At 40.7% G+C, this 26865-nt stretch overlaps 1 protein-coding gene across 5 annotated transcripts; it reads left to right on the forward strand.

The window, feature by feature from the left end:
- The first annotated feature begins 201 nt into the window (after positions 1–201).
- Positions 202–26865, forward strand: SLC25A27 (solute carrier family 25 member 27). 5 transcript variants are annotated; one of them, NM_001206194.1, is made up of 9 exons: positions 202–507; positions 3046–3237; positions 5010–5094; positions 5715–5837; positions 8419–8531; positions 12118–12202; positions 15802–15894; positions 16495–16597; positions 22135–22430. In NM_001206194.1, the coding sequence occupies exons 1-9, from the start codon at positions 402–404 to the stop codon at positions 22204–22206; spliced, it is 972 nt and encodes a 323-aa protein (NP_001193123.1). In that variant the 5' UTR covers positions 202–401; the 3' UTR covers positions 22207–22430. The 5 variants fall into 5 exon arrangements, 3 of the variants coding, with proteins under 3 accessions (NP_001193123.1, XP_005223521.1, XP_059736381.1); XR_001494840.3 differs by lacking the exons at positions 16495–16597; positions 22135–22430 and adding exons at positions 13615–13759; positions 14640–14732 and having other exon boundaries at positions 220–507; positions 15802–15891; XM_005223464.5 differs by having other exon boundaries at positions 220–507; positions 22387–26865.

Raw genomic sequence — 26865 nt, forward strand, 5'->3', positions numbered from 1 at the left:
CTATCCCGGACAAAATGCGGGGGTTGGTTCCAGCTGGGGCGAGAGCAGAGGGTGGAGGCAGGAGCCCTGCTACCATGGAGACCGGGGGAGTGGTTCAGGGCAGCTGGCTTGAGGCCAATCAGAGAACTCAGCTGAAGGGGCGGAGCCACGCGGACTACATTTCCCAGAAGCCTCGGGGGCTTCAAGCTGTTTTCCGCTCCCCATCCACTGGGCTGTTCCAGCCTGGGGCTGCCAGGGAGGCTGCGGGTTCGTTGGGCCCGCCTGGCCGAGCCAAGCTAGAGAAATGATCCCCGCCTCGCTGCGTGTCGCTTGAGAAGGGGCCGCCCTGGCCGGGTGGCAGGCCAGCCGCGGCGCGGGACGCGGGCCAGAAGGGGCGTATCGTCGTCCCGTGCTGCTGCTGAATGTCGACTCCAGACGATGCGGAGAGGCTCTCGCCGCTCGCCCAGAGATGGCCCCGCGCGTGCAAGTTCCTCCTGTCGGGCTGCGCGGCCACCGTGGCCGAGCTAGGTACCCGGCCGTCCAGCCTGGGCCTCCCCCGCTCGACCTCCAGGGGCCGCCCGAGGGTGGGGGGCCGGGCGGGTGGCTTCGTTTCCGAGTGAATGCAACCCTGTCGGTCCACACCTGTCCTGCGGGCAGATGTGGCGGGGTGGGGGCAAGGCCAGTCTTGGGAGGAGGAGGAGGGAGTGGAGGTCACGAAGGTTTCTTCCTCCCAGTTTTGTCTCCGTCGGATGTGCTGTTGCGCCTGAATGTGTCCTTTTAGAAGCTTCCTGAGCTGTTACTCCTCTATAGCATCATTTCCCCTTTTGTGAGGATGCCCTTTTTAAAACCACAGTCCACTTTCCGTCTTTATTGAGGACATCTCTGTTTATATTCTTACCCAGCCTCACTATATCGTTGTGTTTTGGGTCCAAGTTGTGAACTCAACTTGTGGGACTTAAGTTCTTAACCCATTCCTTACCGAGCATCCATCCACTCGGCATCTGCCTGTTGACCTCTTTGAGCTGAACTCAGCTATACTGTGTATACCTTGCGAGAGTCTGAGAGGTTAATATATAAATGCTAAATCCAAGGCAAGGCATCGATTGATCACGACATTATTATAATGACCACAGTGCAGAAGACTGTGGAGATACAGTTAAAAAGACCCAGCCCTGACCTTCTTACAGGTTGGTGGGGAGACATGCAGAGACAGACAGTTAACATTATGCTACTTATTGTAATGGAGGTGTTATTATAAGGGCAGAGAGGATGAACAATTACATCTGCATGAACAAGTCAGAGGGGCTACTTAGAGCGGAGTTATGATGCTCTTGCAAGAACAGGAGATGCTTCTTGCAGGAATTTTATGAGTATAGTGCCCGTGTTTCCCCTGTGAAGCCTTCCCTGTGCATTTTAACATGACGCTTTCATCTTCTTGCCCGTTAAAAAAAAAGAAAGAAAGAAAAAGCAGTAGCTCCAATATGTTATAGTTTGTAAGTGTTCGTTTGCCCTGTTCTAAAACAAGTTTACTTTGTATTTCCAGCAGCGCCAAAACATGATCTCTTTTTTTTGCTCCCAGTGCTCATCCATTCCTGCCCTTTGAACCCTCCTTATTTTTTTTCTTTCTGTTCCCCCAAAGCTGAAGAATTATTATACATTGTTTTCACCGAAATACAATTCATCAACTTAAAAAATTTTAAAGCAGATTGCTAAATGATTAGCTATATCCCAGTTTCTTGTTGTTTTTTTTTTAACCCAGTTTCCCCTGTGACCATTGGCTTTTGTAAAGGAAACGTCCTCCTGTTAAAAACTTGTGGAGAATTGTGTGGCGGCGTGGAGTGAGAACCAGGGGAATCAAAATATGAGATAGTTTTGAGTACAAAACGATTTAGGATCAGAACCTGAAGCATTATTTAAGTAACCAGCAAGAAAGTCAAAATTATTTGACGAGGCATAATTATGCTAATATAGAAGTGACTATATCTTAAGATTTTGCAGGCTTCATATGTCAGTAAAGCACTGCTTAAATTCTCTGTATGCACACAACTTGTGTTTTAGGAAAACAATCAGCAAGATAATTAACTTTTCCAAAGACCAGTGGTGCAGATTGAATATTCTCGTGGAAAAGGCACAGCTATGGTTTTGTATCAGGCAGTGGTCACTGGAAAGACATGGAGTGTCACTAATGTTGATGAACTTATCTGAATCATTGTGCATATAAAGTTATGAGCTTGATCTTCCTTATGTGAGCCAGTTAGCTTCACTTGTTTCAAGGCAAAAGGTCTACCTCTAATTCAAGATGTAATCATTAGGAAAAAAATTTCAAGGATAGTTGGTATTTTGTTAAGGAGGTCATGCAGAAAACTCATCAGTGCTGGGGAAAAAACACTCAACACGTACCTTACTTGAAAGAATATTGAGCCTGCCACCCTTGGGTAGAAAAGAAATGATAAACTCTATGATGCATCTTCTATTTTTCAGACAGTCAGGCCAGTGATTCATCTACACGGGAGCATCACCCATGAAATGACAGAATTGAGCTTCGTCTGGCATTTATTAAGAACCTGCCATTCAAAAAAAAAAAAAAAAGAACCTGCCATATTAGTACAGTATTCTAAAAGTCACGTTGGCTCTTAATCATGGTTGCAGACCAGGGCACATCTTAGACTATAGATACCTGAAATTATTCCCACTGGAAAGCAAAAATTGAGGACAAAATTAGGTTTTAGATGGACATTTATGACTGGAAAGAACCCAAGGCTTGTCACTTTTTGTTTTCTTTCTGGCCCTCTGGGACAGTGATTCTCAGTTTGGGAGTGTGTCAGAATCCACTGATGTCTTAACCCCATCTGCCTACTGAAATTCCATAGGCATGGGGCTAGGAAATAATGTAATTTTTAACAATCTCCCTAGTTGATTCTGATGTATTCTGAAATTTGAGAATCACCCATCTTGTGGTGACTAAAATCTGGGTCCTGTGATTTTCTAAAAAAAATTTGGTTCACTTTTCTGAATGTTATGAGTTTCCCCCTCGTTTTGTTTTTTTCTTGTCTTTGTTGTTATCAGCAACCTTTCCCCTCGACCTCACAAAAACTCGACTTCAAATACAAGGAGAAGCTGCCCTTGCTCGGTTGGGAGATGGTGCAACAGAGTCTGCTCCATATAGGGGCATGGTACGCACGGCCCTAGGGATTGTCCAGGAGGAAGGCTTTCTAAAGCTCTGGCAAGGAGTGACACCTGCCATTTACAGACACATAGGTATTTATCTTGATTCTAGCTGGTGAGCTTGTCATGATTTCTGTGTTTGTCTCCTCTGCTTTCCTGTTGAGTTGTGTCCAAAAGCCAGCTAGTTTCCTTCTAATAATGAGATAAATGAATATATAATCTCTTAACCACCAATGCTTATTAAGGAATTATAGCCTCGGGGCTTTATAAATTCATACAAAAGTATTTAGGGATGAACTGTCCCAATGTCATGATATTTTCTAACGCACTCTAAAATAATTGAGGAAAAGAAAAAGCAAGTAAGATGAAAATGTTAGTAATTAATAAATCTCCCTGATAGACATAGAGTATTATTTTTCTCTACTTTGCTGTATGCTTGAAAGGATTCCTAATGAACAGGTTTTTTAAGTTTAAGAAGAAGATGAATCACTACAATTTTTATCAACTTGAGGAACTTTTAAACACAAAATTATTATTTTTTTTTAATATTCTTTGAAATTGAAAATATATTTGAATGCAATGCCAGATCTTACCAGTCTCTGTCCCTTGTGTCCAAGGCCAGGTTGATCTGAAAGACAGCAAGGGTGACTATCTAATCCAACCTTGGCAATAGAGTAAAAGCAGCACAGGTGGTTTTTGCCTCACTTCCCAGGCTACCTATGTGGGCCTTTAGTCACTCTGAAAGGAAAACAGTTGAAATTATAATACTGCCAATGAGAAACTTTTCTGCTCTGCTTCCAGTGGAGCACCACAATGATAGAAGTTATTGAGTTTCTAGCTTGTGGACAGAACATAAACTTGCCTTCAAAAGGAGGAGGGATGGGTATGGCATTTTCCTTCTCTCTGTATATTCTTAATTATTCCTCAAGTATGTAAGGACTTTTGATCAGACAAGTGCCCAGTACTAATATTTACCAGCTTTGAATTTTTAAAGCTTCGGTTTTCCAGATGAGCACATTACAGTATATTCACCAGGAACTGTCCAGAAAGATGATTGTTTTGGTACTTTGTATGTTTTTGAATATCCTAAAATCCTGCATCAAACTTCCTGAAATATCAAGAAAAGCTCTCTTTCTGAATACCGTGTATTGATTTTCATGATTTTTCTTTCTTATTCTTTTCTTTAATAGCTTCTTCTTGCCTCCCATTATCATTTTGAGTTTCACTTCTTTTCATTTGTATGTTACTGACCACCATATGTGATTTTATAGATAAGATTCATTTCATATGTTTGAGATTGATTACCTTAACATAGTACATTATCCAGTGAAGTTGCATGTTTATTGAATGAAAATGCCTGCTGTGTCCCAAGCTCTGTACTAGGGTGTATAGTGTAATGAAAACACACAAAACCTGCCTTGAAAGGCTCATGGTCTGCTGGAAAGATGAACAAGTACACCAAGTTAGTTTCTAATCAAGAAGATAAATGCAGTATTAGACACACACTTGGGGAGTTCTGGGGGATCATAGAAGCATGACAGGTGTAATGACAGCCTAGAACACTGGAGGCCAGGTCAGAGGGCACTTTCTGGAAAACATGTTCTTTGAGTGGAGTCTTGAAAGAATAGGAGGAGTTAGCAATGACAAGAAGGGATAATCCATTCAAGAAAGATCAGGCAACATAGAAGGCCTGAGGCTTTACAGGGCATGCACATTTGGAGAACCACCAAGGCCAGGTGTCAGAAGCCTAGGTTATATGAGAGAAAGGACGCAGCTAGGGAGATCAGCTAGGCCACGTGAAAGCATCCTCTTACTTTATTAAACGTAGGGCTGAATTCATCCTTTCCATGCTCTGTTTTATACAGTGTATTCTGGAGGTCGAATGGTCACTTATGAACATCTCCGTGAAGTTGTGTTTGGCAAAAGTGAAGATAAGCATTATCCCCTTTGGTAAGTTTTGCTTTGAAAATAATACACTGTATTGTACAACACAGGGAATGTAGCCAGTATCTTATAATAACTATAAATAGAGCCTAACCTTTACAAATTGTGAATCACTATATTGTACACCTATAATTTATATAATATCATATATCCACTGTTTTTCAGTTTTTATAAAAACAAAGGAGAAAGAGTCCAGGGACAGAGTCTCTTCAAAGAGAGGAACGTTTTGAAAACCCTTTCATTTCATAAAACTACTAAAACAGTAACCTATAAAACTTGGCTTACCAGCCTTTGTTAGACTGACTACATCAATGCTGTTTTTATTCCCCTGTGGTCAGAATTAAACTGCAGTTAAATTATATCTTTGAGGCAACTGTCCTTGCTTTGAATTTCAGGCCATTAAAGGGGCTTGAAACTTCAGATTTGAATTTTGACTCCTGGTCCCTGAGCCCTCCCATCAGTAGACAAACCATCTACTCTCCTCTGTGATTTGTGTGGGTTTATTTTTTTGCTTCACTTTGTCTTAAATCTCTTATGCAGGGGCTGTACCAGCATGCTATTGTTTCCTGCAAAATGTGTGAAATTGATAACAACCTTTAGAAAAATGTATTTCCTTTTATAATTAGGAAATCAGTGATTGGAGGGATGATGGCTGGTGTTGTTGGCCAATTTTTAGCCAACCCCACTGACCTAGTGAAGGTTCAAATGCAAATGGAAGGAAAAAGGAAACTTGAAGGAAAACCACTGCGGTAGGTCCTCAGCTAACAGGTACCTTTCCTTTCCCCTTTGACCTCTGCATTTTTGGGCCCCAACATTCAGTAAAGGCATTCACTGTGACTCCTAGTTTGGAAGTGATACTCACTAAGAGGAGACTGGAGTGGGGCCTTCTCTTTACCTGCTATGGTGTACCTGTTCTTTACCAGACAAACGACATGCGTGCATCACTCTGCTCCTTTTCCAGCCAAGGCAGCTAGACTTGTCCCCTACTGGTGCTTGCTAGAAAGAATCTGATCATTAACAGTTGCCCTGGTGTGAATTCCAATTCTGCCATCGTGGCTTGGCCTTGTGGAAGTCCCTTATCGTTTCTAGTCTCTGTTTCTTCATCTTTAAGAGACACTATCTGAGATGGTTTCCATGACAGAAGGTCTGGCTCATCAGGTGCCAGAGAGCCTGTTTTCTTTCCCTTTCTCCATGCAGGAAGGGAAATAGCAAGGTAAACCTTATGAATTGTTCTACTTCCCTGTCTGATTTCTCTCTGCCTCTTTTCCCAAGTTTAAGGAAGTTTTTTGTTTTTTTTTTTTAACTTCAATATTACTATACTGTTGTGATATAAAGTCCTCCTGTTGCACTATGCTGTATTGTCAAAATCTGCCTTTTTTCAAAGGGCCTCTCATTCAAGTTTATTCAAATACCACTTAGGCAGTTTCTTCTGGAAAAGAGGCAGATCTTGCAGACAGACAGATAACCCTCTGCCAGGAAATAGACAAAATGTAGGCTGTCCTGAGCTGAGCATGCAGGGGGCTGCTCCTCCGAACACTATGGCTGTGTGGCTGAGCCAGAGGTGGAGGAGGGTTTGGGGTCTCCTCTGGTGGTTTACCATGACCACTGCCCTCTGCCCTGCTGCCCCTCCAGCTGCTGCTGCTAAGTCGCTTCAGTCGTGTCCGACTCTGTGCGACTCCATAGACAGCAGCCCACCAGGCTCCCCCGACCCTGGGATTCTCCAGGCAAGAACACTGGAGTGGGTTGCCATTTCCTTTTCCAATGCATGAAAGGGAAAAGTGAAAGTGAAGTCGCTCAGTCGTATCTGACTCTTCGCGACCGCATGGACTGTAGCCCACCAGGCTCCTCCGTCTGTGGGATTTTCCAGGCAAGAGTACTGGAGTGGGGTGCCGTTGCCTTCTCCAGCCCCTCCAGCTGACACAGTGCAAAGTGAGGGTGGGCTGTGGCAGTCCAGGCCCCCTTCCCAACAGGGACCTAAGTAACGTGGACCAGGGAGGAGAAAAGGGTACCACTCTGACTTAACCGTATAGTTTACAGCATCCCAGGACCCATTTTGTCATCTTGTAACTACTTCTGATTACTATGGAGCAGGGCAAAATGATATTGCCTTGGTTGGCTACGTGGAGAAAAGGAACTGTTGGGGTCCAGAAATGTCTGAGTTTTCATTGATTACCTCAATATTTTTCCTTCTCTTTGTCTCTCATGTTAGACATTTTGGTTTTGATATAATAGTTTTTAAAAAAATTGCTGTAAAGAACATGAACCTTGGGATCAAGCAACCTGGGATTCAAATCCAGCCTTTACCACATTTTAGCCATATAACCCTAGCCAAGTTCTTAACTTCTCTAAGCCTCAGTTTCTTCATTCGGATGAGAATTGGAATAATAATAACATATTCCATAGAGTTTTTAGGAATAAAATGTATCATATATATATACACACACACACACACACACACACACACACATATATATAATAAGCCTGGTGCTTAGTAAGTGCATTAATAAGTAAATTCTATTAATAAATTCTAGCTATGGTGACCATTATTCATGAGCATACTTCTTATGTAGCAGAATAGCAATTACGAATGCCCAGTAAAAGAACATATTATCTTTTTGGTGAGACTCAGAGAGTTTAATGCCTGAGTAAAGCCACACAACTAGTAAGTGATAAGGTGGTATTCGACACCAGGTATTTCTGGCTATATACAACCCAGGTTTTTATTTTATATCAGAGGTCTCCAGCTTTGGTTCACCAGCACCATTTTCATCTGTGTATAGAAAAATGTGCAAAATAAGGAAAAGATAAATTTTCATAAAGCCAAAAGTATTCAGTTTTAAGAACTCTTCTGAAATTCTTCTTCCTAACTTTTGGTCTAAAATATTATTTCTTTCGTGAAGTGACATGAGAATTAATCTTTTAATGTTGTCGTTTGATAAAATTACAAGATTTGAAGGTCTCCCATAATATGAGGAAAATGAACTTAGAGGTCTGATAGACACTGTTCCCTCCTATAATTAATATGTGCATAGATGATGTAAAATATCAAGAAAAGAGTTTTGATCTATTTAATCTGAAAAGAGGATGTATGTTACAGTTTATAAAGATTTCCATAAAAGATGTTTAAATAAAAAATTGGCCTTTTTTCTAAAAAACTATTAAGTTTATTTGGGAATTAGACCTACATGGGTTGCTTTAATTTTTAACAATTCTAGATAGTTAAGATATTATTGTTCTCCAACTCATAACAGTTATAGATGAAGCTTATGCAGTTGCATCTGATACACAGGAATGCATAGAGTTTTCACATTTATTATTATTTCCCTTTAGATTTCGTGGTGTGCATCATGCATTTGCAAAAATCTTAGCTGAAGGAGGAATACGTGGGCTTTGGGCAGGCTGGGTACCCAATATACAAAGAGCAGCGCTGGTGAATATGGGAGGTAATGGAAACTTTATTGAATTCTGAGAAGTCCTGATCACCTTAATCATTTTAACTATAAGCACTTACAATGGGGAAAATGAGAATTTTTATCTTATTATTTTTAATAATATGTACTGGCAACAGTCTTATTTTATGTTGTAATGTTGTAATTGAATATTTTCCCTAGAGTGGTTTCACTTTATTCTACAATGATGTATGAAAAGGATTTCCTAAAACTAGCAACTTGTGACAGTAAGGAGATAACACCAAACCATGACTGAGGGTTCCTCCCCACCCCATACCTTCCTCTAAGATTCAAACTGATATATGTACCATATGTGATGGTCATTATATCTAGATTACAGATCTTTCCCCCCAGTCATCCTGCTCCTCTTGCTATATAATCCATCTTGTACAGCTGGACACCTCAGGCTGGAAACCTGAATGTTGCCTTCACTCATTCCCATCTCTCACTTCCCATAGTCAGTCCTGATTTCTTCTGTCTTCTAAATATTTCTTAAATGTTCCCCCCTCCAGCCTTATGCTAAGTGAAATAAGTCAGTCAGAGAAAGACAAGTACCAGATGATCTCACTTAAGTTGGGACCTAAAAAACAAAACAAAATGAAAACAGACTTATGGATACAGAGAACAAATGAGTGGTTGCTTAAGGGGAGAGGAGTAGGGAACCAAAGTAATTGCAAGGGATTAAGAGGTACAAACTTCCAGTTATAAAAATGAGCTACGGGGATGTAAGGTACAGCATAAGGAATTATTCCAGTATATCACAGTACCTTTCTACCAGCACCAATGATTACTAGGCTTGTTGTCATGGTGACCTTTGTATAATGTACGCACCTGTCAAATCACTGTGTAGTACACCTACATAATATTGTATGTCAACTATATTTCATTGAAAAGAAAAAGGTTCCCCCATCCAGTAACTACTACCTTTGTATCCTTACAATGACCATTTTTACAGTAGTAACCATCAAAACACAAGTAGACCACTGCCATGGCATCTACCTCATCTCTTCCACTGCCCTCAAATTTGGACCCAATATCCAGAGAGCTTTATCGAACATACAGATCTCAACATGTTACTGGTATCCCTACAACCCCTAACTGGCTTCTCATCACTCACAGAATAAAGTGGGAATTTCATAACACAGAAGGTCTGCATAAATCAACCCATGCCTTCTGGGTTTGAGCGCTTCATTGATTCTGGAGCACGTGGTGAAGCAGTCCTAAGTGGAAAGGTTCCACTGCCTACACGCACCAAACCGCCTCAACGTCTGCTCCGTCTGTCCTCTTCCTCTTCTCTTTAGTTCCTGCTGCAGATGTTGTAATACGTGGCTAAGCTGTCTTCTCCATCATGTGCTTTCCCTGCGCCTCCCACAGCCAGCCCTCCCGGGTCGTGGTGTGCTGGATGCCCTTTATGTGCTCCCGTAGTTCTCTGGGCTTAGCTCTCTTGCTGTTTTTACCTCATTTCATTGCTTTCTTCTATGTGTCTATCTCCTCCCCCTGGATTCTGAGCCCCCTGAAGGCGTGGACTGTATTTTATTCTTCTTTATTTTCCCAGTCCCTCTTACCTTTCCCAGTCCCTCTTACATAATCAACGAATGTTTAATGAACGAATCAGTGGATGAAAGACTCCTTTCTAAGACCAAGATTATATGATTCTAAGAAACTGATAAATAGCAGTTTTGAGAGCTACAGTAACATACCACTTAAACACCAAAGGAAGTAAGTCTATTTTATATTTTGCTATTTCATTCCATCGATGTCTCCTGCATCCTATTAGTAGATATTCTGGTTTTCAGAAAACCTTTCAGATTATCATTTCTCAATTGATTGCTTCAATATCTTTGCAGCCCAGAGTTCTCTTCCAAGTTCTAGCATCTGCTTAGCATCTTCATTTGGTATCTCAAATATATATTACTTTGAATGTGTCCAAACCAAATCATTTACTGAATCACTTCCTTCTCTGTTCTTCCCAATCTCAAAATATATCATCATATTTTTATGATGGCTTTTTAGTTGAACGACCCAGAAACCTAGGCATGATTTTGATCTCTTTGCTTTCACTTACTCCTTATAGCCAACCAGTCACCAAATCCAGCCAGTTCTGTCTCCCAGAGAGATCTCAAGTTCATCCACTTCTCTTCATCCCTAGAGCTACGCCCTGGTCCAAAGTACTATTAATCTCCTCCTCCTGGACCACTACAAATATCTCCTAACTGGTCCCCCCACACACATACACATATACATCGCACAGCCATTCTGCCCCGCTATGCATCTGAAATTGTTCTCATCAGGATCACTGGTGTCTGTCATCTTATTTTAAAACATTTAAATCAGTCCATTCTCATTTTCACATCGCTATAAATGGCAGCTCTGTCCTTCCAGTTGTTCAAGCACAAAGCCTTGTAGTCATCTCTGCTTCCTTTCTTTCCCTCCATATTTAGTGTGCTTGCTGATCTGTTGATTCTGTCTTCAAAACACTCAGAATCTGACCAGTGCTCCACACCCCAGTATCCAAGCCACCACTCTTTCTTACCAGAAGAACCGCAGTAGTGTCGTGTCTAATGTGCCTTGTCTCCCATAGTCTGAGTAGACTATCACAGTGATCTTGTAAATACTAGCCCAGGTCAGCCACTCCTCTGCCCCAGTCCCCTTCTCCGACTCTTGCCTCCTCCGCTCCTGTTAAACCAGTGTTCTTGCCGTTCCTCTAACATACGAAGCTGACTTGCCTTTTTGACCTACTGTTGTTCTGCCTAGGACACTTTCTTATAGATATCTCCAAAGTTTACTTCCTCAAGCTTCCTGCAGGTCTCCACTCAAAGATTATTTTGAGGTCATCTCCAACTGTTCTATTTAAAATTCACACGCACCATCCTTCCCCACCCTTGCACCCTCGCTGTCCCCTTTTCCTGCCTGATTTGTCTTCAGAGCAGTTACTGCCATCCGAAATGCCACGTGGCTTACTTACTTGTTTATTGTCTCCTCCTTCAACAAAGAATGGCGATTGTCCATGGCTCTTTCCCCAGTATGTAGAATGATGCCCACCACATGGTACGCTCTCGGATGTCCGGTGAATGATCAAATATATCTACCCATTCCTAGCTCTTTACAGTTCACTTCCCTATTCTTTGGTGTAGGTAATCTTTATAAAATTCCATGGTTGTGATCTAGTCCTCCCCTGTTTAAAACCTTTCAACAGCTCTTCATTGCCATTAGAAAAAAAGTGTAAAAAGCTTCATGTAGAATAATGGCCAGGATCTTTTGTTTAAAGTGATAGAATCTCAATTCAGCCTACCTTAGGCTAAAAAAGGCATTTGTGAGCTCCAGCACTGAAAAGTGCAGGGGTTGAGCTGACTCTGAGCAAAGCTGGATTCAGATGTTCAGATGATATAATTGAGTGTCTGTCTCTCTTCCTTTTTTCCTCCCCCTCCCTCTGTCGCTCTGCTTTTCTCTGCTTGAGAACAAGAATGGGATCTTTCATCTTTGTATACATTCTTGTCCCACGCTTAGCACATTCTTGACACAGAAGACGTTCATTGTTGAGTGAATGACATTTAAACTTTCTTTCTCTGTGTATTGCCAGATTTAACCACTTATGACACAGTAAAACACTACTTGGTATTGAATACGCCACTTGAGGACAATATCGTGACTCATGGCTTATCAAGGTAAGACTGTTTTAACTTGTCTCTTTCTATTTTTTTCTATCTCACTCTTTCTTCCATATTTGGCATAAATTCTAACTTTTATCTCTTCTGATTGGGAACCTAGTGATAACACCCTTAAAGAAAGGCGATAGTACCTTTATAAAGAGCAATTTCTTAAAGTGTGTTACAGTTAAAATGTGGAAGAGAGGGGCAGGATATTTCAGGTTAAGTTTCCCCAAATATTTGCCCTTTTGTAGGGCTATCCCAGGGTCAGATTCTGACAATTGATTATCCAACTCAATTCAGTGGGTACGTTTGAGCATCGTTTGGGTTAAAGACACTGTGCAAGGCCCTGCAGTAGATACAAAAGGTAAACCACACTGCTTCCCAGGGAGTTTACCAAGGGGAAAAACAGAACAAGTATAAAAACACTGCCCAGTAAGTGCTAAAAGAAAGGGACTAGCTACCCACTGGATCAGGTTTTTAAATGGGGTCAGGGGGACTATGTGTGGTCCGTGAGGCAGCTCAAAAGCTGCTGTCCATGAACTCACAGCTGGGTAGGTAAACAGTGCTGTGTGATCTAGAAGTTCTGGACGCTGCATCACAGGGTACAATGAGTGCTCACTGAGGTTTAAAGAGGGTTGCAGCTGTGCAATCGAGAGATTTATAGGACCCATCAACATCCTAGGGAAGGGAGTTTGATATGAAGAAGAGGAGTAAAAATAGTGTAGGCACTGAACTGGGTGCTTCAGAATGGTTAAGGGTAAACTGTATGTTATGTGTATTTTACCGTAATTAAAAACAATGGGGTCTGTGCTCACTTGAGCAGCACATCTACTAAAAGCAATGGTGTGGGTACGCTGAAGTTCTAGGGCAGGGAAGGAGCAGTAGAAGACGTGCGGCTAGGGTTTTAGTGAGACGGGGAGGCACGTGGCGAGGTATGTTAATGTAGGAGGAAGCAGAAAGGAAATTACACAGAACGGGAAAACCAGAAGAGTCCCCCCTTTTCCCTCTTCTTAAATCATGAGGCTGTTGAGAGGTGAAGCTGGGCAAAAGATCAGCCTACACTGTATGAAGATCATACATGAGCGTGGTTATTTAGTTGATGCAGAAGAGGATTGTTCATCCTGAAACCATGCTTATGGATTAATACAGAGTAGCCTTGCACAGAGCCATCTGGTCTCCTGGAAAGAACAGAAGACATACCCAATCATTCTCTGTCTATCATCACTTAAGACACATTCTGGGCTTCACTTGGGGGGTATGACTGGCAAGGAGTGACAAAGGTCAATAGCAAAAAGTAGCCATGTTCCTGTCAACTATCTAGACAAAATGGATGTAACTTTTACGGCTCTGTCTTCTCACTTTGACTCTAGATAACCACCTTACCTGAGGCCTCCTTAATGCAGTGTTTGCTCTCTTAATATTTAAAGGAACCTAGCCAGATCACACTACCTCCTGCAAACAATTTGATAAGAGGAGGATGAGGCAGGCCACTGGCAGCTGCCCCCCAAGGTGTCTGTGTGCCGAACAGGCCCACAGTTGCCAAAGGGGATCCTTGATGTGGTTATTGTACAGGTAAAAAAATCCTTTAATAAGTACATTAATTAATGACAACTAATGAATGAGGGCTGCCTATCTTTTAAAAGTAGAATTTATTAATAATATTAACACTCTGGTAGAAGTAGTCTCCACTCTTGAAACATATGTATAGCTGAGCTGGCACCCAGCCTCTCTGAAGCAAGTGAACATGGGAAAACGTAGTGTTTCTTTCTAGTCTTTTGAGCCAAAAAGGGGAAATTGTGTATATTTTTCTGTCTTCTTTGTTTTTCTCACCTCTTGACTGGCCTTGCATGCTGTTTCTAGTAGACTTCAGTTTTAGAACGTAGGTGAATTTTGTAGTTGGTTGCCTGTTTCTATGTAAAAATAATGAAGGTATATTAAAATGAGGGCTTCCCTCGTAGCTCAGTTGGTAAAGAATCTGCCTGCAATGCAGGAGACCCCGGTTTGATTCCTGGGTTGGGAAGATCTGCTGGAGAAGGGGTAGGCTACCCACTCCAGTATTCTTGGGCTTCCCTTGTGGCTCAGCTGGTAAAGAATCTGCCTGCAGTGTGGGAGACCTGGGTTCAGTCCCTGGGTTGGGAAGATCCCCTGGAGAAGGGAAAGGCTACCCACTCCAGTATTCTGGCCTGGGGAATTCTGATATTAAATCTTGACTTTCAGAGGATCTGAACAAATAGGAAAGAATGTTAAAAGAATGTTAAACTTTAAAAGAATGTTAAAAATGTTAAAAGAAAGAATGTTAAATATATCCCTCCGGGATATATATGGTGAAGCAGTAAGTTCTTTGCTTATAGGCCTGTCGTGTGAACAGAGACCCAAGAAAAGTTATATACACAGTCGGGTCACTTGCTGGAAAATGTAAATAGGTTATGTGGGTTCTTTCTCTTGAATTCAGGTATTCCTGAAGTGTGTTTCTCCTTTGAATGATCAATCCTGATCTGAAAGAGTCATAAAAGAACTTGGGTGCTTGCTGCTCCAGCAGTTCAAAGTAAGAGAGTGTGAAGATTCCTAATGCAATTTCAACCTCCCCACCACACAGCCTTCAGAAACTTCAAAGGCCTTGCTTGGCCCGGAAGTCAGAGGTCCTTATCTCTGGGAGACACTTGATGTTCCGGGAAGAGAGAAAAGTTGTCCACAGTTTTCCGTTCTAGCTTTCTATTAGCCCAAGATAAGATACTCTTCCTACCCCGCTGATTCCCATCTCTAGACTCAGCTGCCAACTCCTGGGTCTCAGGCCTTCATTTCGCTTGATTCAGGATGACCACCCATCTTCTTGTCATCTGTGTTTCTCCTGGAAAAGTTTACAGCAGTTAATGGCTTCTCGGATTATGGGATGTCGATCATATTCCTGTGTTGCCTCTCTCATGCCCACATACATAATGAACTGCTGGTGGCCTCTGAACTGTTGAGTCACTCATTTAAAAGAATCTTGATTTAGTCTGCAGTGGGTTGGCCACATCCATTTTGTCTGTCTTGAATAACTGACCAGAAGCCTTTTTCAAAAAGGAGAGATTATGTGATTTCTGCCCCCCCACTTTAAGATCCTTTCCCTTTGCATTGAGAATAAAATCTCAGCCTTCTCTGCCTGCATCTTTAGTCTCTGATCTGGCTGGTGAGAAGGAACCATCTGTGTCAAGATCTGCTCTCACCCAAGAGCCTTTTCATGACTGCCTCTCACCTGGTTAATCCCTATCACGTGATCTCATTTAATTTTTTTTTTTCCACAGCACTAAGCTTACCTGAAATTATTCATTTCTCCTCTGCCTCTCCCCAGTTAAGTACCTTGAGGACAGGATCTTTTTGTCTTGTTCACTGCCTAGAAGAGTGCCTGCCTCCAGCAGATGTTCAGTGTATATCTGTTGACCAGATATTGTTTTAATTTTTTTTAGCTCTTTAATGAATGAATTTGTCATTGATTTTATGCTAAGAGCATTAGTATGAAGAATATTATTGGACTAGATTTAGTATTTCATTCTTTCCAAATATCAAATCCCCCTTCCTTAAAACTTGGAAGCTGCTACATATTACCTTTCAATTTCATTTATTTGTATCTACAGCTTATGTTCTGGACTGGTAGCTTCTATTCTGGGAACACCTGCTGATGTCATCAAAAGCCGAATAATGAATCAACCACGAGATAAACAAGGAAGGTAGATATAAAGTCTTAGTCTCCGTGTATCTGAATGTCTATAATAACAGTGTTCTTTAAAGACTCTTCCTCCTGTTTATTTTTGTGTTTACGTGTGTTCAACCAGGAAATTGTTTTTATGCAGTTACCCGCTTTGTGTCTGATGGAAAAAGTACTGTGCATTTGGGGAAATCAGCTAATTTAACTGTCATATTGTTTAGACACGAGGTGTTTATTGTGACTTTGTTGTTTCCATAGAGTTTTTGAAAATATACTTCATTAAGAATTTGCAGGGCATTTTTTCAGAAGCTCATGATTTGTGAGTAATACAAGTTACACAAATTACCCAAATTTGATTGGCTATAAAACAGTATGTTCTCTGTGAAGAGACTAGATGGAGTGAATTCTAAGTTATCAGACCAAGGGTGGGGTGAATCCCGAGAGTCAACCTTGAAAAATATCTTTAAACTCAAAAGAGGTGTCCTATGTATACAGAAGCACAAATATTATTTGTTCTAAACTAGCGGAAGATAAATAAGTTTCCTAGACTATTTTTTAAATTTTATTTATACATCTATTTACATGTAAGAAATTTAACAAAATTGTCTGCTTTCCTTTTTAGGGGCCTTCTGTATAAATCATCGACTGACTGCTTGATTCAAGCTGTTCAAGGAGAAGGATTCCTGAGTCTCTATAAAGGGTTTTTACCATCTTGGCTTCGAATGGTAAAGTTAGGTTTTTCTTGCCTTTGTTTTTGTTTTTATTGTACTTAAATTACTTTTCATCTGTCAATATTTTCCCTTTTCACTTCTGGCTTCCGGCATGGTTCTGCCCCCAACTCATGGTTCTTTCTTTCTTCTCTCTTTTTGTTTTCTTTTACCTCCAACCCCTTTGGTAGATTAAGGTAAAATAATTCAGTTACCTCAGAAATGAATAGGTTGATAGTCTGATGTTATAAAGCCAGTGGATAGATTGTTCTGAAATGTAAAGACTTTTGCTATTTAGCCAAAATATTGCAGTTTGAAACAGGTATACAGATGTCATACTAGAGACAATTGTTATGAAAATGTCACTATTTCAAACAAAATTAGTTACTTTGATGATAAATATTGGATTATCCATTGTGGCTCAGCAGTTTAAGAATTCGCCTGCAATGCAGGAGACCACCTGCAATATAGGAGACATGGGTTCAATCCCTGGGTCAGGAAGATCCCCTGGAGAAGGAAATGGTGACCTACTCTAGTATTCTTGCCTGGAGAATCCCATGGACAGAGGAGCCTGGCAGGCTTCAGTCCATGGGGTAGCAAGTCAGACATGACATAGCGACTAAGCCACCACTACCACCCATTAACACCTATCGCCACAAAGCTCTGCTTAGGAAGAAGACATCATGTCATTTCATTTGGTTTGGATACTGTTTTTTACTAAAGTGAATTAACATGTAGAGTTAGACTTATCTAAATAACAAATACAATAAAAACAAGGTACTCGAGTATTTTGTGAGTTAGAACATATTTGAAACAGTAGGAGTTACAGGTTTAGAAATTCAATCAATGCTTTACACAATATAGTACAATCATATGAATTGAGCACCTGTTCCATACAAAGCCCTGTCTCAGTGCCTAACTTTAGGAGGAACCTAAGAGCCTCAGCCCCTGCTCCAGTGTTAGAGCTTCCAGTCTAGGTCAAGACAAACCCTGAGTGAAGAGTTGGGAGGGGGCAGGGTACAGGGTCATGGTGCTTTCAGAATAGACAGCAAGTAAGGACCGCCTAAGCTAGGAGGTTAAGTAAACCTCATTGGAGAATGGATTTCTCACTGAGATTTGAAGAATGACTGGGACTTAACTAGGTTAAAAGGGAAGAAAAGAACACTCTGGGTGTAGGAACTAGCTGGAGTGGACAAAGGACATGATGCATTCAGAGAACTGAAGGAAAGCCAGCTGGCCAAGGCACAGAGATGTGGAGGAGAGAAGCCCAGGGTGAGGCCAGAGAGAGGCAGGGATGGGACTGGGAGCGGCCACAGGGTCCATGAGAGTGAGGGGCATTGGCCTGATGACGTGTGCTTTTAGGAAGATCATTCTGGCTGCTGTGTGGGTTGAGGAAAGACCAGGGGTTGTGACAGATGACAGATAATGATAACTCAGACTAGAATATGACAGTGGGGACAGAAGAAGATAGATTTAAAAAAAAAAAAAAAAAAGGAGGGGTGGGGATAGAAAGGAGATAAAAAAGAACACAACCGGATGGAGATGGGGAAATGGTTGGAGAAAGCAAAGAAAAATCGAGCTTCATTCCCAGACTCCTGCCCTGAGCAACCAATGATGTAGTTTCCTAAAGTGGGATCATTTGCAGGGAAGAAGATTTCGTGGTGGAATCTCAAGTTTAGTTTGGATATGTTCAGTTTTGGATACTCATAGGACATTTAAGGGAGAAGGCAATGGCACCCCACTCCAGTACTCTTGCCTGGAATATCCCATGGGCAGAGGAGCCTGGTAGGCTGCAGTCCATGGGGTCACAAAGAGTCAGATACGACTGAGCGACTTCACTTTCACTTTTCACTTTCATGCATTGGAGAAGGAAATGGCAAACCACTCCAGTGTTCTTGCCTGGAGAATCCCAGGGATGGGGGAGCCTGGTGGGCTGCCATCTATGGGGTCGCACAGAGTTGGACACGACTGAAGCGACTTAGCAGCAGCAGCAGCAGCAGCAGCAGGACATTTAAGAAGAGATATCTAGATGACTAGCTTCATATATTGGCCTGGATCTTAGAATCATGAGGATGGCACATTAGACCTGAGCACCATCTACACACAGATAATAACTGAAGCGCTGGGGATAAATGACATCACCAAGGGTAGTAGGTATCTATCTATTAACATGAAACTAACAGCCAAAGCCCTTGGCATTATCTGATACAAAAGCACACCTAAGCTGTAAAAGATTATTTTCATTGTTTTGATTATACTTTGAAGTTATCTCAAATCTGTGGATATTTAATGGAAAGGAAGATTTTGACTTGGCCTGCATAAACCAGGTCCTATTATAAGTGCTGGTAACACCAAGGAATATGATGTGTATGTTTTTGCTCTCAAGGAGTGTACAATGTGATGGGAGAAGATAGACATGTAAGTAGCTAAAATTACAGAGATTATAAAGCTAAGATTATGAAGTCACTTGCTATATGGCCAGTGCTGTGCTAATCATATTCATGGCTTAACTCATTGAGTTCTCCCAACAATCTATTTGGAACGTTACTATCATATATTTCATTTATAGAGGAGAAAACTAAAGTGAAGTGTCTAAATAACTTGGCCAGGCTAGGTGGTTATTAACTACTGGCATCAGGGCCTCAAACCCGGGCAGTCTGGCTTCAGAGGACACAGATTACTAAAGAGGTTGCCAGTGCTGTGAACAAAACATGAAAACACATATAGTGGAGAAAAATGGCTTGAACTCTTTGAGAAGTCCCAAAAGGCCTCCCAGAGGTGATCCCTGATCCGAGCTTTGAAGGATCAGTAGGTGTTTGTCAAGAAAAGCATGAGGAAGCAACATAAGCAAGTCACGGGTGACCCCAAAATGTCTGGTGAACTGCAGAAAATTCTGTGTGGCTAGACTGTAGGTCCTCAGAGGGCAGACGATGGAAGAGCACATAGAAGAGCATTTAGGCACCAGGCTGCGAAGGACCTGGGGGGGCCAATTCAGTAGTTGAGGTGAAACTGCAGTAGCAAGCACCTGTTTGAACCCAGGAGCCATGTGCTAATACTTGCTTGGGGACAAGTCTACTGTGGCAGCAATGTCGAAGCTATTGTGAAAGTTAGCATGCAAGAAGGGAAGTTTGGGCGGTGGTCTAGCCAGGAGATGATGGTAGAAATGGAGAGAAGGTGAATTTCAAGAACATTTGTGTTCGACTCCACAGGACGTAGTAACTGATCAGACAGAGAAAGGGAAGGAGGGAGAGAAGGGAAATGAGACTTTGATGTTTCTGGTGGGGAAGACCATGAGGATGGGTGAGACCAGGGATGAAAAACGAAACCAAGAGGTGATGGAGAAGAGCCCAGTATAAAGGAGCACTGAGACCACTTGATCTGACCCATTGTCTTTGTAACAGGAGACTCAGGAAGTATAAATGACCTCAGAATGGATACCTAATATATGACAAGCTTTGTGCTAAGCTCTTTACACACATAATTTTTTAAGTCTTACAAGAACCTAACGTTACGGGTAGTGTGATCCTCATTTTTCAGATGAGAAAAACACAGCTCAAAGTATAAGAAACTCGCTCAAGTTCATGTAGCAAGTACATGGCCAAGCTAGGAATCCACTGCAGATTTGTTCAACTCTAACTAAACCCATGGTCCTAACTAGGATGATATACTGAGTATCTCAAAGTCCTGCAGCTCATTATGGAAGTTTTAAAACAGAGACAGGGCGTGGTGATGAAGAGAGGTTACCGGAGACAGACTGGCTAACCACCCGAGATCACCAGGGTGGCGTGGCTTTGTTGATTTGCCACAGGACCTGAGCGTAGAAGCCTGTTGACTCATGAGCACTTCCAAGTAAATCGGCCTTTGCACATACAACTGCCCTTCAGCCAAACTCACTGAAATCGATGACCAGAGGACATTGGCTCATCCACACTGAGAAATACATCTGGCCAGTGATCTCAATGCTGAAGTCCTCTGGATAGCTAAATTCAAACTATAAGGGAGCCAAGTCATAATCAGAAGGTTGCCTGCTGAACACAGAATACTACTACCAGGAAGAGCTTATCTGTAAACTTAATATTGAAAAACGTCAACCCGAGAGTCCCTGTGTGTTCAACCCCACAGTAAAAGCATGGAGGAAAAAAAGTTTTTTCCAGCAGTTATGATAACATGGCGTCATATACACTTGGATTCTTCTCCATGGTACAACTATGCCAGTGAGGAAAAAACAAGTAAAAGAAGGTACTGGCCATATGCCCTTCTGCAGAGGCTCAGTATATCCAGTCTATATCCTGTACATGCTGTTTGGCTCTCCCTCTTTAACTCCTCTTCAAAACCCAGCGAAACCTAATCCCAGTTCCTTACACTAGCTAAGGATAGCGTGCCCTTGCTTTGCTTAATCCCTGATTAATATTTATTTCCTTCGCGTATAGTTTGGTTGCTCTGAGGAAGAAGTCTGATAACCAGAGCCATCAGGAATGACTGCCTAGTCCATTCTTAACTGAGACCTCTGCTTCCAGATCCAATTGCAGTCATATCCTTGGCTCACTTCATTTTTATTGTCACAAGACTGTGTTGTCACAGCTTCTTTGTCTGTGTCTTCATACACTTAATTGACCAAAGATGTATTCTCCTAAATCCACTAATGAATCCTCAGTCTACTAGTATAACTTGCTCAACATTTCTAAACACATATGACATAAATGTTGCTTTATAAACACTCTAAGAAAATACATTTTACATTCTAATTGCTTAAGTTTATTTCTCTATACTCTAGTGTGATTAGGGTTTCTCTCTGATCAATATTACCTGTAACTTAGGAACCAAACCAGATAAGAACTGGATCCAAGACATACTTCCTCTGATGATTACTTCCATTGTTTCCTCTGTGATCTCCATCTGTGTCTTTAGCATTTTTATCTTCCATTCTTGATTAACCCTCATCCCCTTATAATTCCTTTTGGCACAGTGACACCTTCATAGCCAGTTCTTTCTGAGGTGAAAGCCCTTTTCTCCACTTCATGTGCATTTTTATATTCATTATGTGATATACCAGGTGTTGGTTTTATGATCAAACTCTCAAAGGATAATCTTTCATCTCTACTTTCAAGTTCTTCAGGGCTTCCTTGTCATGCTCCATACATTACACAAACTACATGTAGAAGAAAAGAGCCCAGCCTAGAATTCAGGCATGCTGAGTCCTAGCCTTTTATCCAGTAATGGTCAGTAAAAGGAACCCTGGAATGGAAGTCAGAAGCCCAAGGTCCAACTCCACCATGCTGGCAGGCATCTGATTGCTAAGCCTTAGTGCCCTCATCTGTAAAACAGGGGTATCAATACCTTTCCTTTCCATTATAAATTGGAGACATCTGTGACAAAAAAGACCTGAAAATGCTTTGTAAATGATAAGGTGCTCTAGATAGGTGAAATGCCAAAATATTTGTTTTCAGCCTAAGTGGATTCAAAATGAGTTCATCGTTCAAAGATGTGTATGCATATGTGTAGAAGATTTATAATTGCTTTGAAATATGCACTAACTTCTTTGGTTAATCTTTCAGACCCCTTGGTCACTGGTGTTCTGGCTTACTTATGAAAAAATCAGAGAGATGAGTGGAGTCAGTCCATTTTAAGCCCTTAAAGATACAGTGTTCAGTATCACTGAAATGCGGGCATCTGCAACACACACCCCCTATTATTTCTACCTCTTTAGGAAGACACCTTACTCCACAGAGACTGTGATTTATAGGGGGCAGCACTTTATTTTTACCTGGAAACCCAAGTTCTCTTTGACTCCTCTTTTTGTTCACAAGCAATCTGATTGGATCACACAAGACCACCCAATGAGACCCCGGCACAGCGTTTTCTAAGGAAGGATCAAATCCTGACCACTGAACTTGAGCGAGAAGATTCAAGTTTGGGATGCTATGCTGTAGAGCCTGCTTAGAGGAGAAAGTGCCAGAAGGGAGACAGCATCTCAGACCTGAAGTGGACAGTAGGAATGTGGAAAAATACATCCATACATAGGGACCAAGGAATATACTTAATGTGTTGTGTCAGTATTTACAACTGAAATCTGATAATTTACTTTTGTGTTGTCATTAAAGTGCATATTCTATAAACTAAAGGGAGGTGAATGAATAAACATTTTGAGTTTCCCTAGTGTTGAAGGAGGTTGATGTACCTTTTCTTGCCAGGAGAGTGAAAAAAAAAAGTTTGGATCTCAAGGATAGAAGCCTCCTTCTCTCAGTGCCCTGTGATCTGTGTTCATTGGTTAGGTCTCTACCACATAGGCTAAGGACTTCCTGACAGTCAGAGAGACCACATCTGAATGAAAACAGACAAGAATGTCTGCTTTGTGATATATCCCATTCCAGCCTGAATTTGTCGCTAGCTCTCAAGAATCTCAATATATGAAAAATGGGGCTTATCTGATTAAAGCTCAGGTGGACAGGTCCTTTTAATAAAGAAACATCTGGTATCATCAGTCTCTCAGTGGCATTTAAAAGCAAAGGTAACATGAAGTCAGCCGACGTACAGCCTCTCTTAATCCCCCCCTCCCTAACACTAAGGGAGGGAGAACTCGCAAATCACACAAAGCTGTCTCTAGCCTGAATCTTATTCAGTCTGACAAAGCTTCCTGCCTAAAAAGAGATCGTGTAAACTGCCTGTGGTACACAATTATGTCTCCAGTCACTGAATCATATCCCTTTTCTTACATTCACCTCTGAACCACCTGTTTCCCCAGCCTCAGACACTGGGCATTTCTGGATGGATAGCTACAGTTATGGGAAAAGGCTGTAACTGTCAAATAGGAGAACTCCAACAAAAACTCAGACGCAAGAGAGACACTGGAGCTGACCAAACAGGATGTGTCATGGGTATGGATGATGTTGAATGGAAAAAAGTTTGTAAGTGCTCTGTGGTTGCCCTAATGTATAATCACTGCCATTTAAGAGGGAGAGTATACTTTAAAATATATTTTAGTGTGATGTACTAATATGTAGTGGCTTATTTTTTTAAGAGAATTTACAGAACGTGGAGTTTAATCTCTTAAAATCTTTAGGCAGTCTACTTTTCCATTGTATTTGTCAACCTGTATGAACTGAGTTGTTAAATATACTTAATAATATGTACTTAAGTTCTCAAATTATCTGTATTGGAACCACTTTAGGAAACTTTGTTTTTTGTGTGTATTTTGTAATTTTGTAAACCCAGTAAATATTAGATCAAAATAATTATATGCAAACTGGACCATGGAAAATTTTATTTAACTTTATTCGTTGAGGGGCTCGAGGTGAAAACACTGCTTACATAGTGAGACTATTCCTTGATGTCTGGATTGGAATAATTGGATTTTTTTTTTTAAACCTGAAATGACTCCTTGGGATGGTCTGGTTTAACTGTCTCATTTTCTATGTTGGGAGACTGAGGCCTGGAGAAGTAGAGTTGTTCATGCTCATAATTTATTCAGTAGCAGAATCAGGATAAAAATACAGATCTTCTAATTGCGTGCTGCAATTCATGAGGTCACAAAGAGTCGGACACGACTGAGTGACTGAACTGAATTATTGTTACCACTGACAGTTATTATACACTAATTAGGTACTGAGTAAATGTCTCATGTCATTTTTGCAACATCCCAGTCCAGGATTATTGAATCTTCCAAGAATAGGTTTTTCTTTATGGCATTTATTTTTGTCATAGACATTTGAAATGAATTTGAATTGCCTTTGGCATACATTCTAGAATGGAGTCTAAAATGTGAGTCTAAAACACTTCAGCTAAAACATGAAGACCCCCGAGAATCTGACCAAATCCTGTAGATAACACATATATCCTAGCACAGTCATACTTTTCCAGTGAAACCATTTTCATTAATGTGTCTTGGATCTTTGCTTTATTTTACCAACTTGAAAACATCTTGTTCCTCTCCAGAATAACCCACAGTAAATAAAAAGAAATAACTTCAGTAATTTTGTGTCCACACTGAAAGACTTAACATTTCAGTCTCACTTTCTTGTAACATAACTGTGCTTGGTGTTTATATTCAGCTCAGTATCAATAATACTTAACCTCTAAGTTTCCTTTGCTTAGCTTCCACTTTTTTCCCTTTCCAAATGATTTTTTTCTCATTGAAAAAATATACATGTTCTTGTTTTTAATTATATACAGTTCTTTGTTCTTTATAAGTGAATTAGCATATATCTAAATAGAGAACATTTCTTAAATTTGCTTTCAGGGAGGAATAATATATCTTCATCAAGTGCTCCAAATCCTATTTTAATTATAAGCCACTAGTGGTAGGGCTAGTAACATTTATTTGCCTTTAGGTACTCAACAAAATTTACAGATGGTATGAGTCAGTTAATTTTGTCTTCATTATTTGAAGATCTGTGACTATCAAAAGACTAGTCTGAAATTCCTTTCATTTTGCCAAGAAAAAAGGAAGGAAACAAATTCAAGGACGTTTTAAATGAGAAACTGATTTTCTGTCATCTTTATATTTTTAAGCATAACCACTTGTGTACAATTGAAATAGTTATTCATGTCTTTTTCTGTTTAATGAAAACAGACACCCTCAGGACCTCCATTGGAAAAATCTTTCATTTAACACTCGTTGGTTAAAAAAATCTTTTAATACTTCGTGGTCACTTGAGGGTGAAAATATTTGATGCTCTTCTCCCCAGTTAAACCAGAACTCTTTTAAAAATGATTTCCCCAAAATATATATTATTGAATGCCAGGAAATGTGGAGAAAAGGCTGAACTTGGATTCTCAAGACCTTTATCCTATTGGGTTGGTCAAAAAAGTTCATTTGGGTTTCTCCCTAACGTGGTGTGGAAAAGCCCAAATGAACTTTTTGGCCAACCCAACATTTGGGATTCTACTTCTGACAAAGTAGTATAATCAAGTCCCTTCATTTCTCTTGATGGTCCATTTCTTTCTAAGATGAATTGGTTGAACTCTTGAATCTTGCACATATACTTGAAGAGGGTGATTATATTAATGTCATGTTAAAAAAAAAAAAAGATTTTTTAAAATTATTGGAATTTTCTTTTTCCTGGATTTATTTAATTTCTCATGTTTTAAGATGAAGAAAGTTTTATTCAGGACTTACAGCAGAGTACAAGCTTTTTATGTGGCTGGAAATCCTTCACCAAGCAGCAGACACATCTTCCTTCAGGCAACAGTGGGCATGTCATCCCACCTTCTTACATTCAGTTACTCCTTCACACACACACAAGAAAAATTAAAATCTTTCACAGTGTATCCAAGCCCCTCTCAACCTGGCTTCAACCCATTTTTCTAACATTTGCATTTCACTGCACACCCACACTCTACCTCCTCACAAATGCATCACCCCTGAAGATGTTCTTCATTTGGCAGCTTCCTAGGCAATGTTCATTTTGTGCTCTTTGCCTAACATTCTTCCCGACCACTACTACCCATTCGTCTTCACTTTCACTGGTGAAGTCCTACTTTAACATCTAGAATGATCTCTGAAGACCTGAAGACCTTCAACACCTCTGTTCCCATGGCTTCCCCTCCTGCGGATGTCTGTCTGTCTGCATGGACGTGTTGGCTTTCCCTCGATGAATGAACTCTTGCAAGCAAGGACCATCTCTGTTTCTCTTTAAAACTTCAAAGAGAGTTGAAGTCAATTAGAAGGAATCTGTTGAATTCAGAGATTGGGTGGGGGTGGGTAGAGAGAAAAAAACATGTACACGTGTAAGTCATATGTTGTATTCTTCCTACCTTAAGGATAATTATATCAGGTCAGTAACACTGGATTTCATGAAATTCCTTACCATATGCAGTGCTTAACTGCATTTTCAAAAGATCATGTGTCTTTAAACAGGTAATTTTAAAGAAGTAGGCATCCGTTTAATAGCTATCCTACAAAAATCTAGAACTTGATAGTTTTAAATAATACAAAATATTTGGTTGGATGATGAGCAATTAATATGTGATATGTTTATATTATTCTTCCTTTTAGAGTGTGTATGAAAATTCTGTCACTATTTGTATGTACATTTTACCCATTCAAGTGTTTTATTATTTCTGAATTCTGAGGAGTATGTGATTATTTTTCTCTCCCCACACTTTACCCCTAGCGGGCTGCTGTGATTGTCAACAGCAGCAGGATCCACTTTGAAGGTTTGATAAAAGCAGATGAAGAGGCTTAAAGATGTCTGTTTGCTGAAAATATCTGGTAACAAACAGGAATATATGTGAGTAAATATAGTGCATCATTCTGATTTTTAAAATAAATGCTTTAAAACGCCTAA

Source organism: Bos taurus, chromosome 23 (assembly GCF_002263795.3).
Source record: "Bos taurus isolate L1 Dominette 01449 registration number 42190680 breed Hereford chromosome 23, ARS-UCD2.0, whole genome shotgun sequence".
NCBI classification, from domain to species: domain Eukaryota; kingdom Metazoa; phylum Chordata; class Mammalia; order Artiodactyla; family Bovidae; genus Bos; species Bos taurus.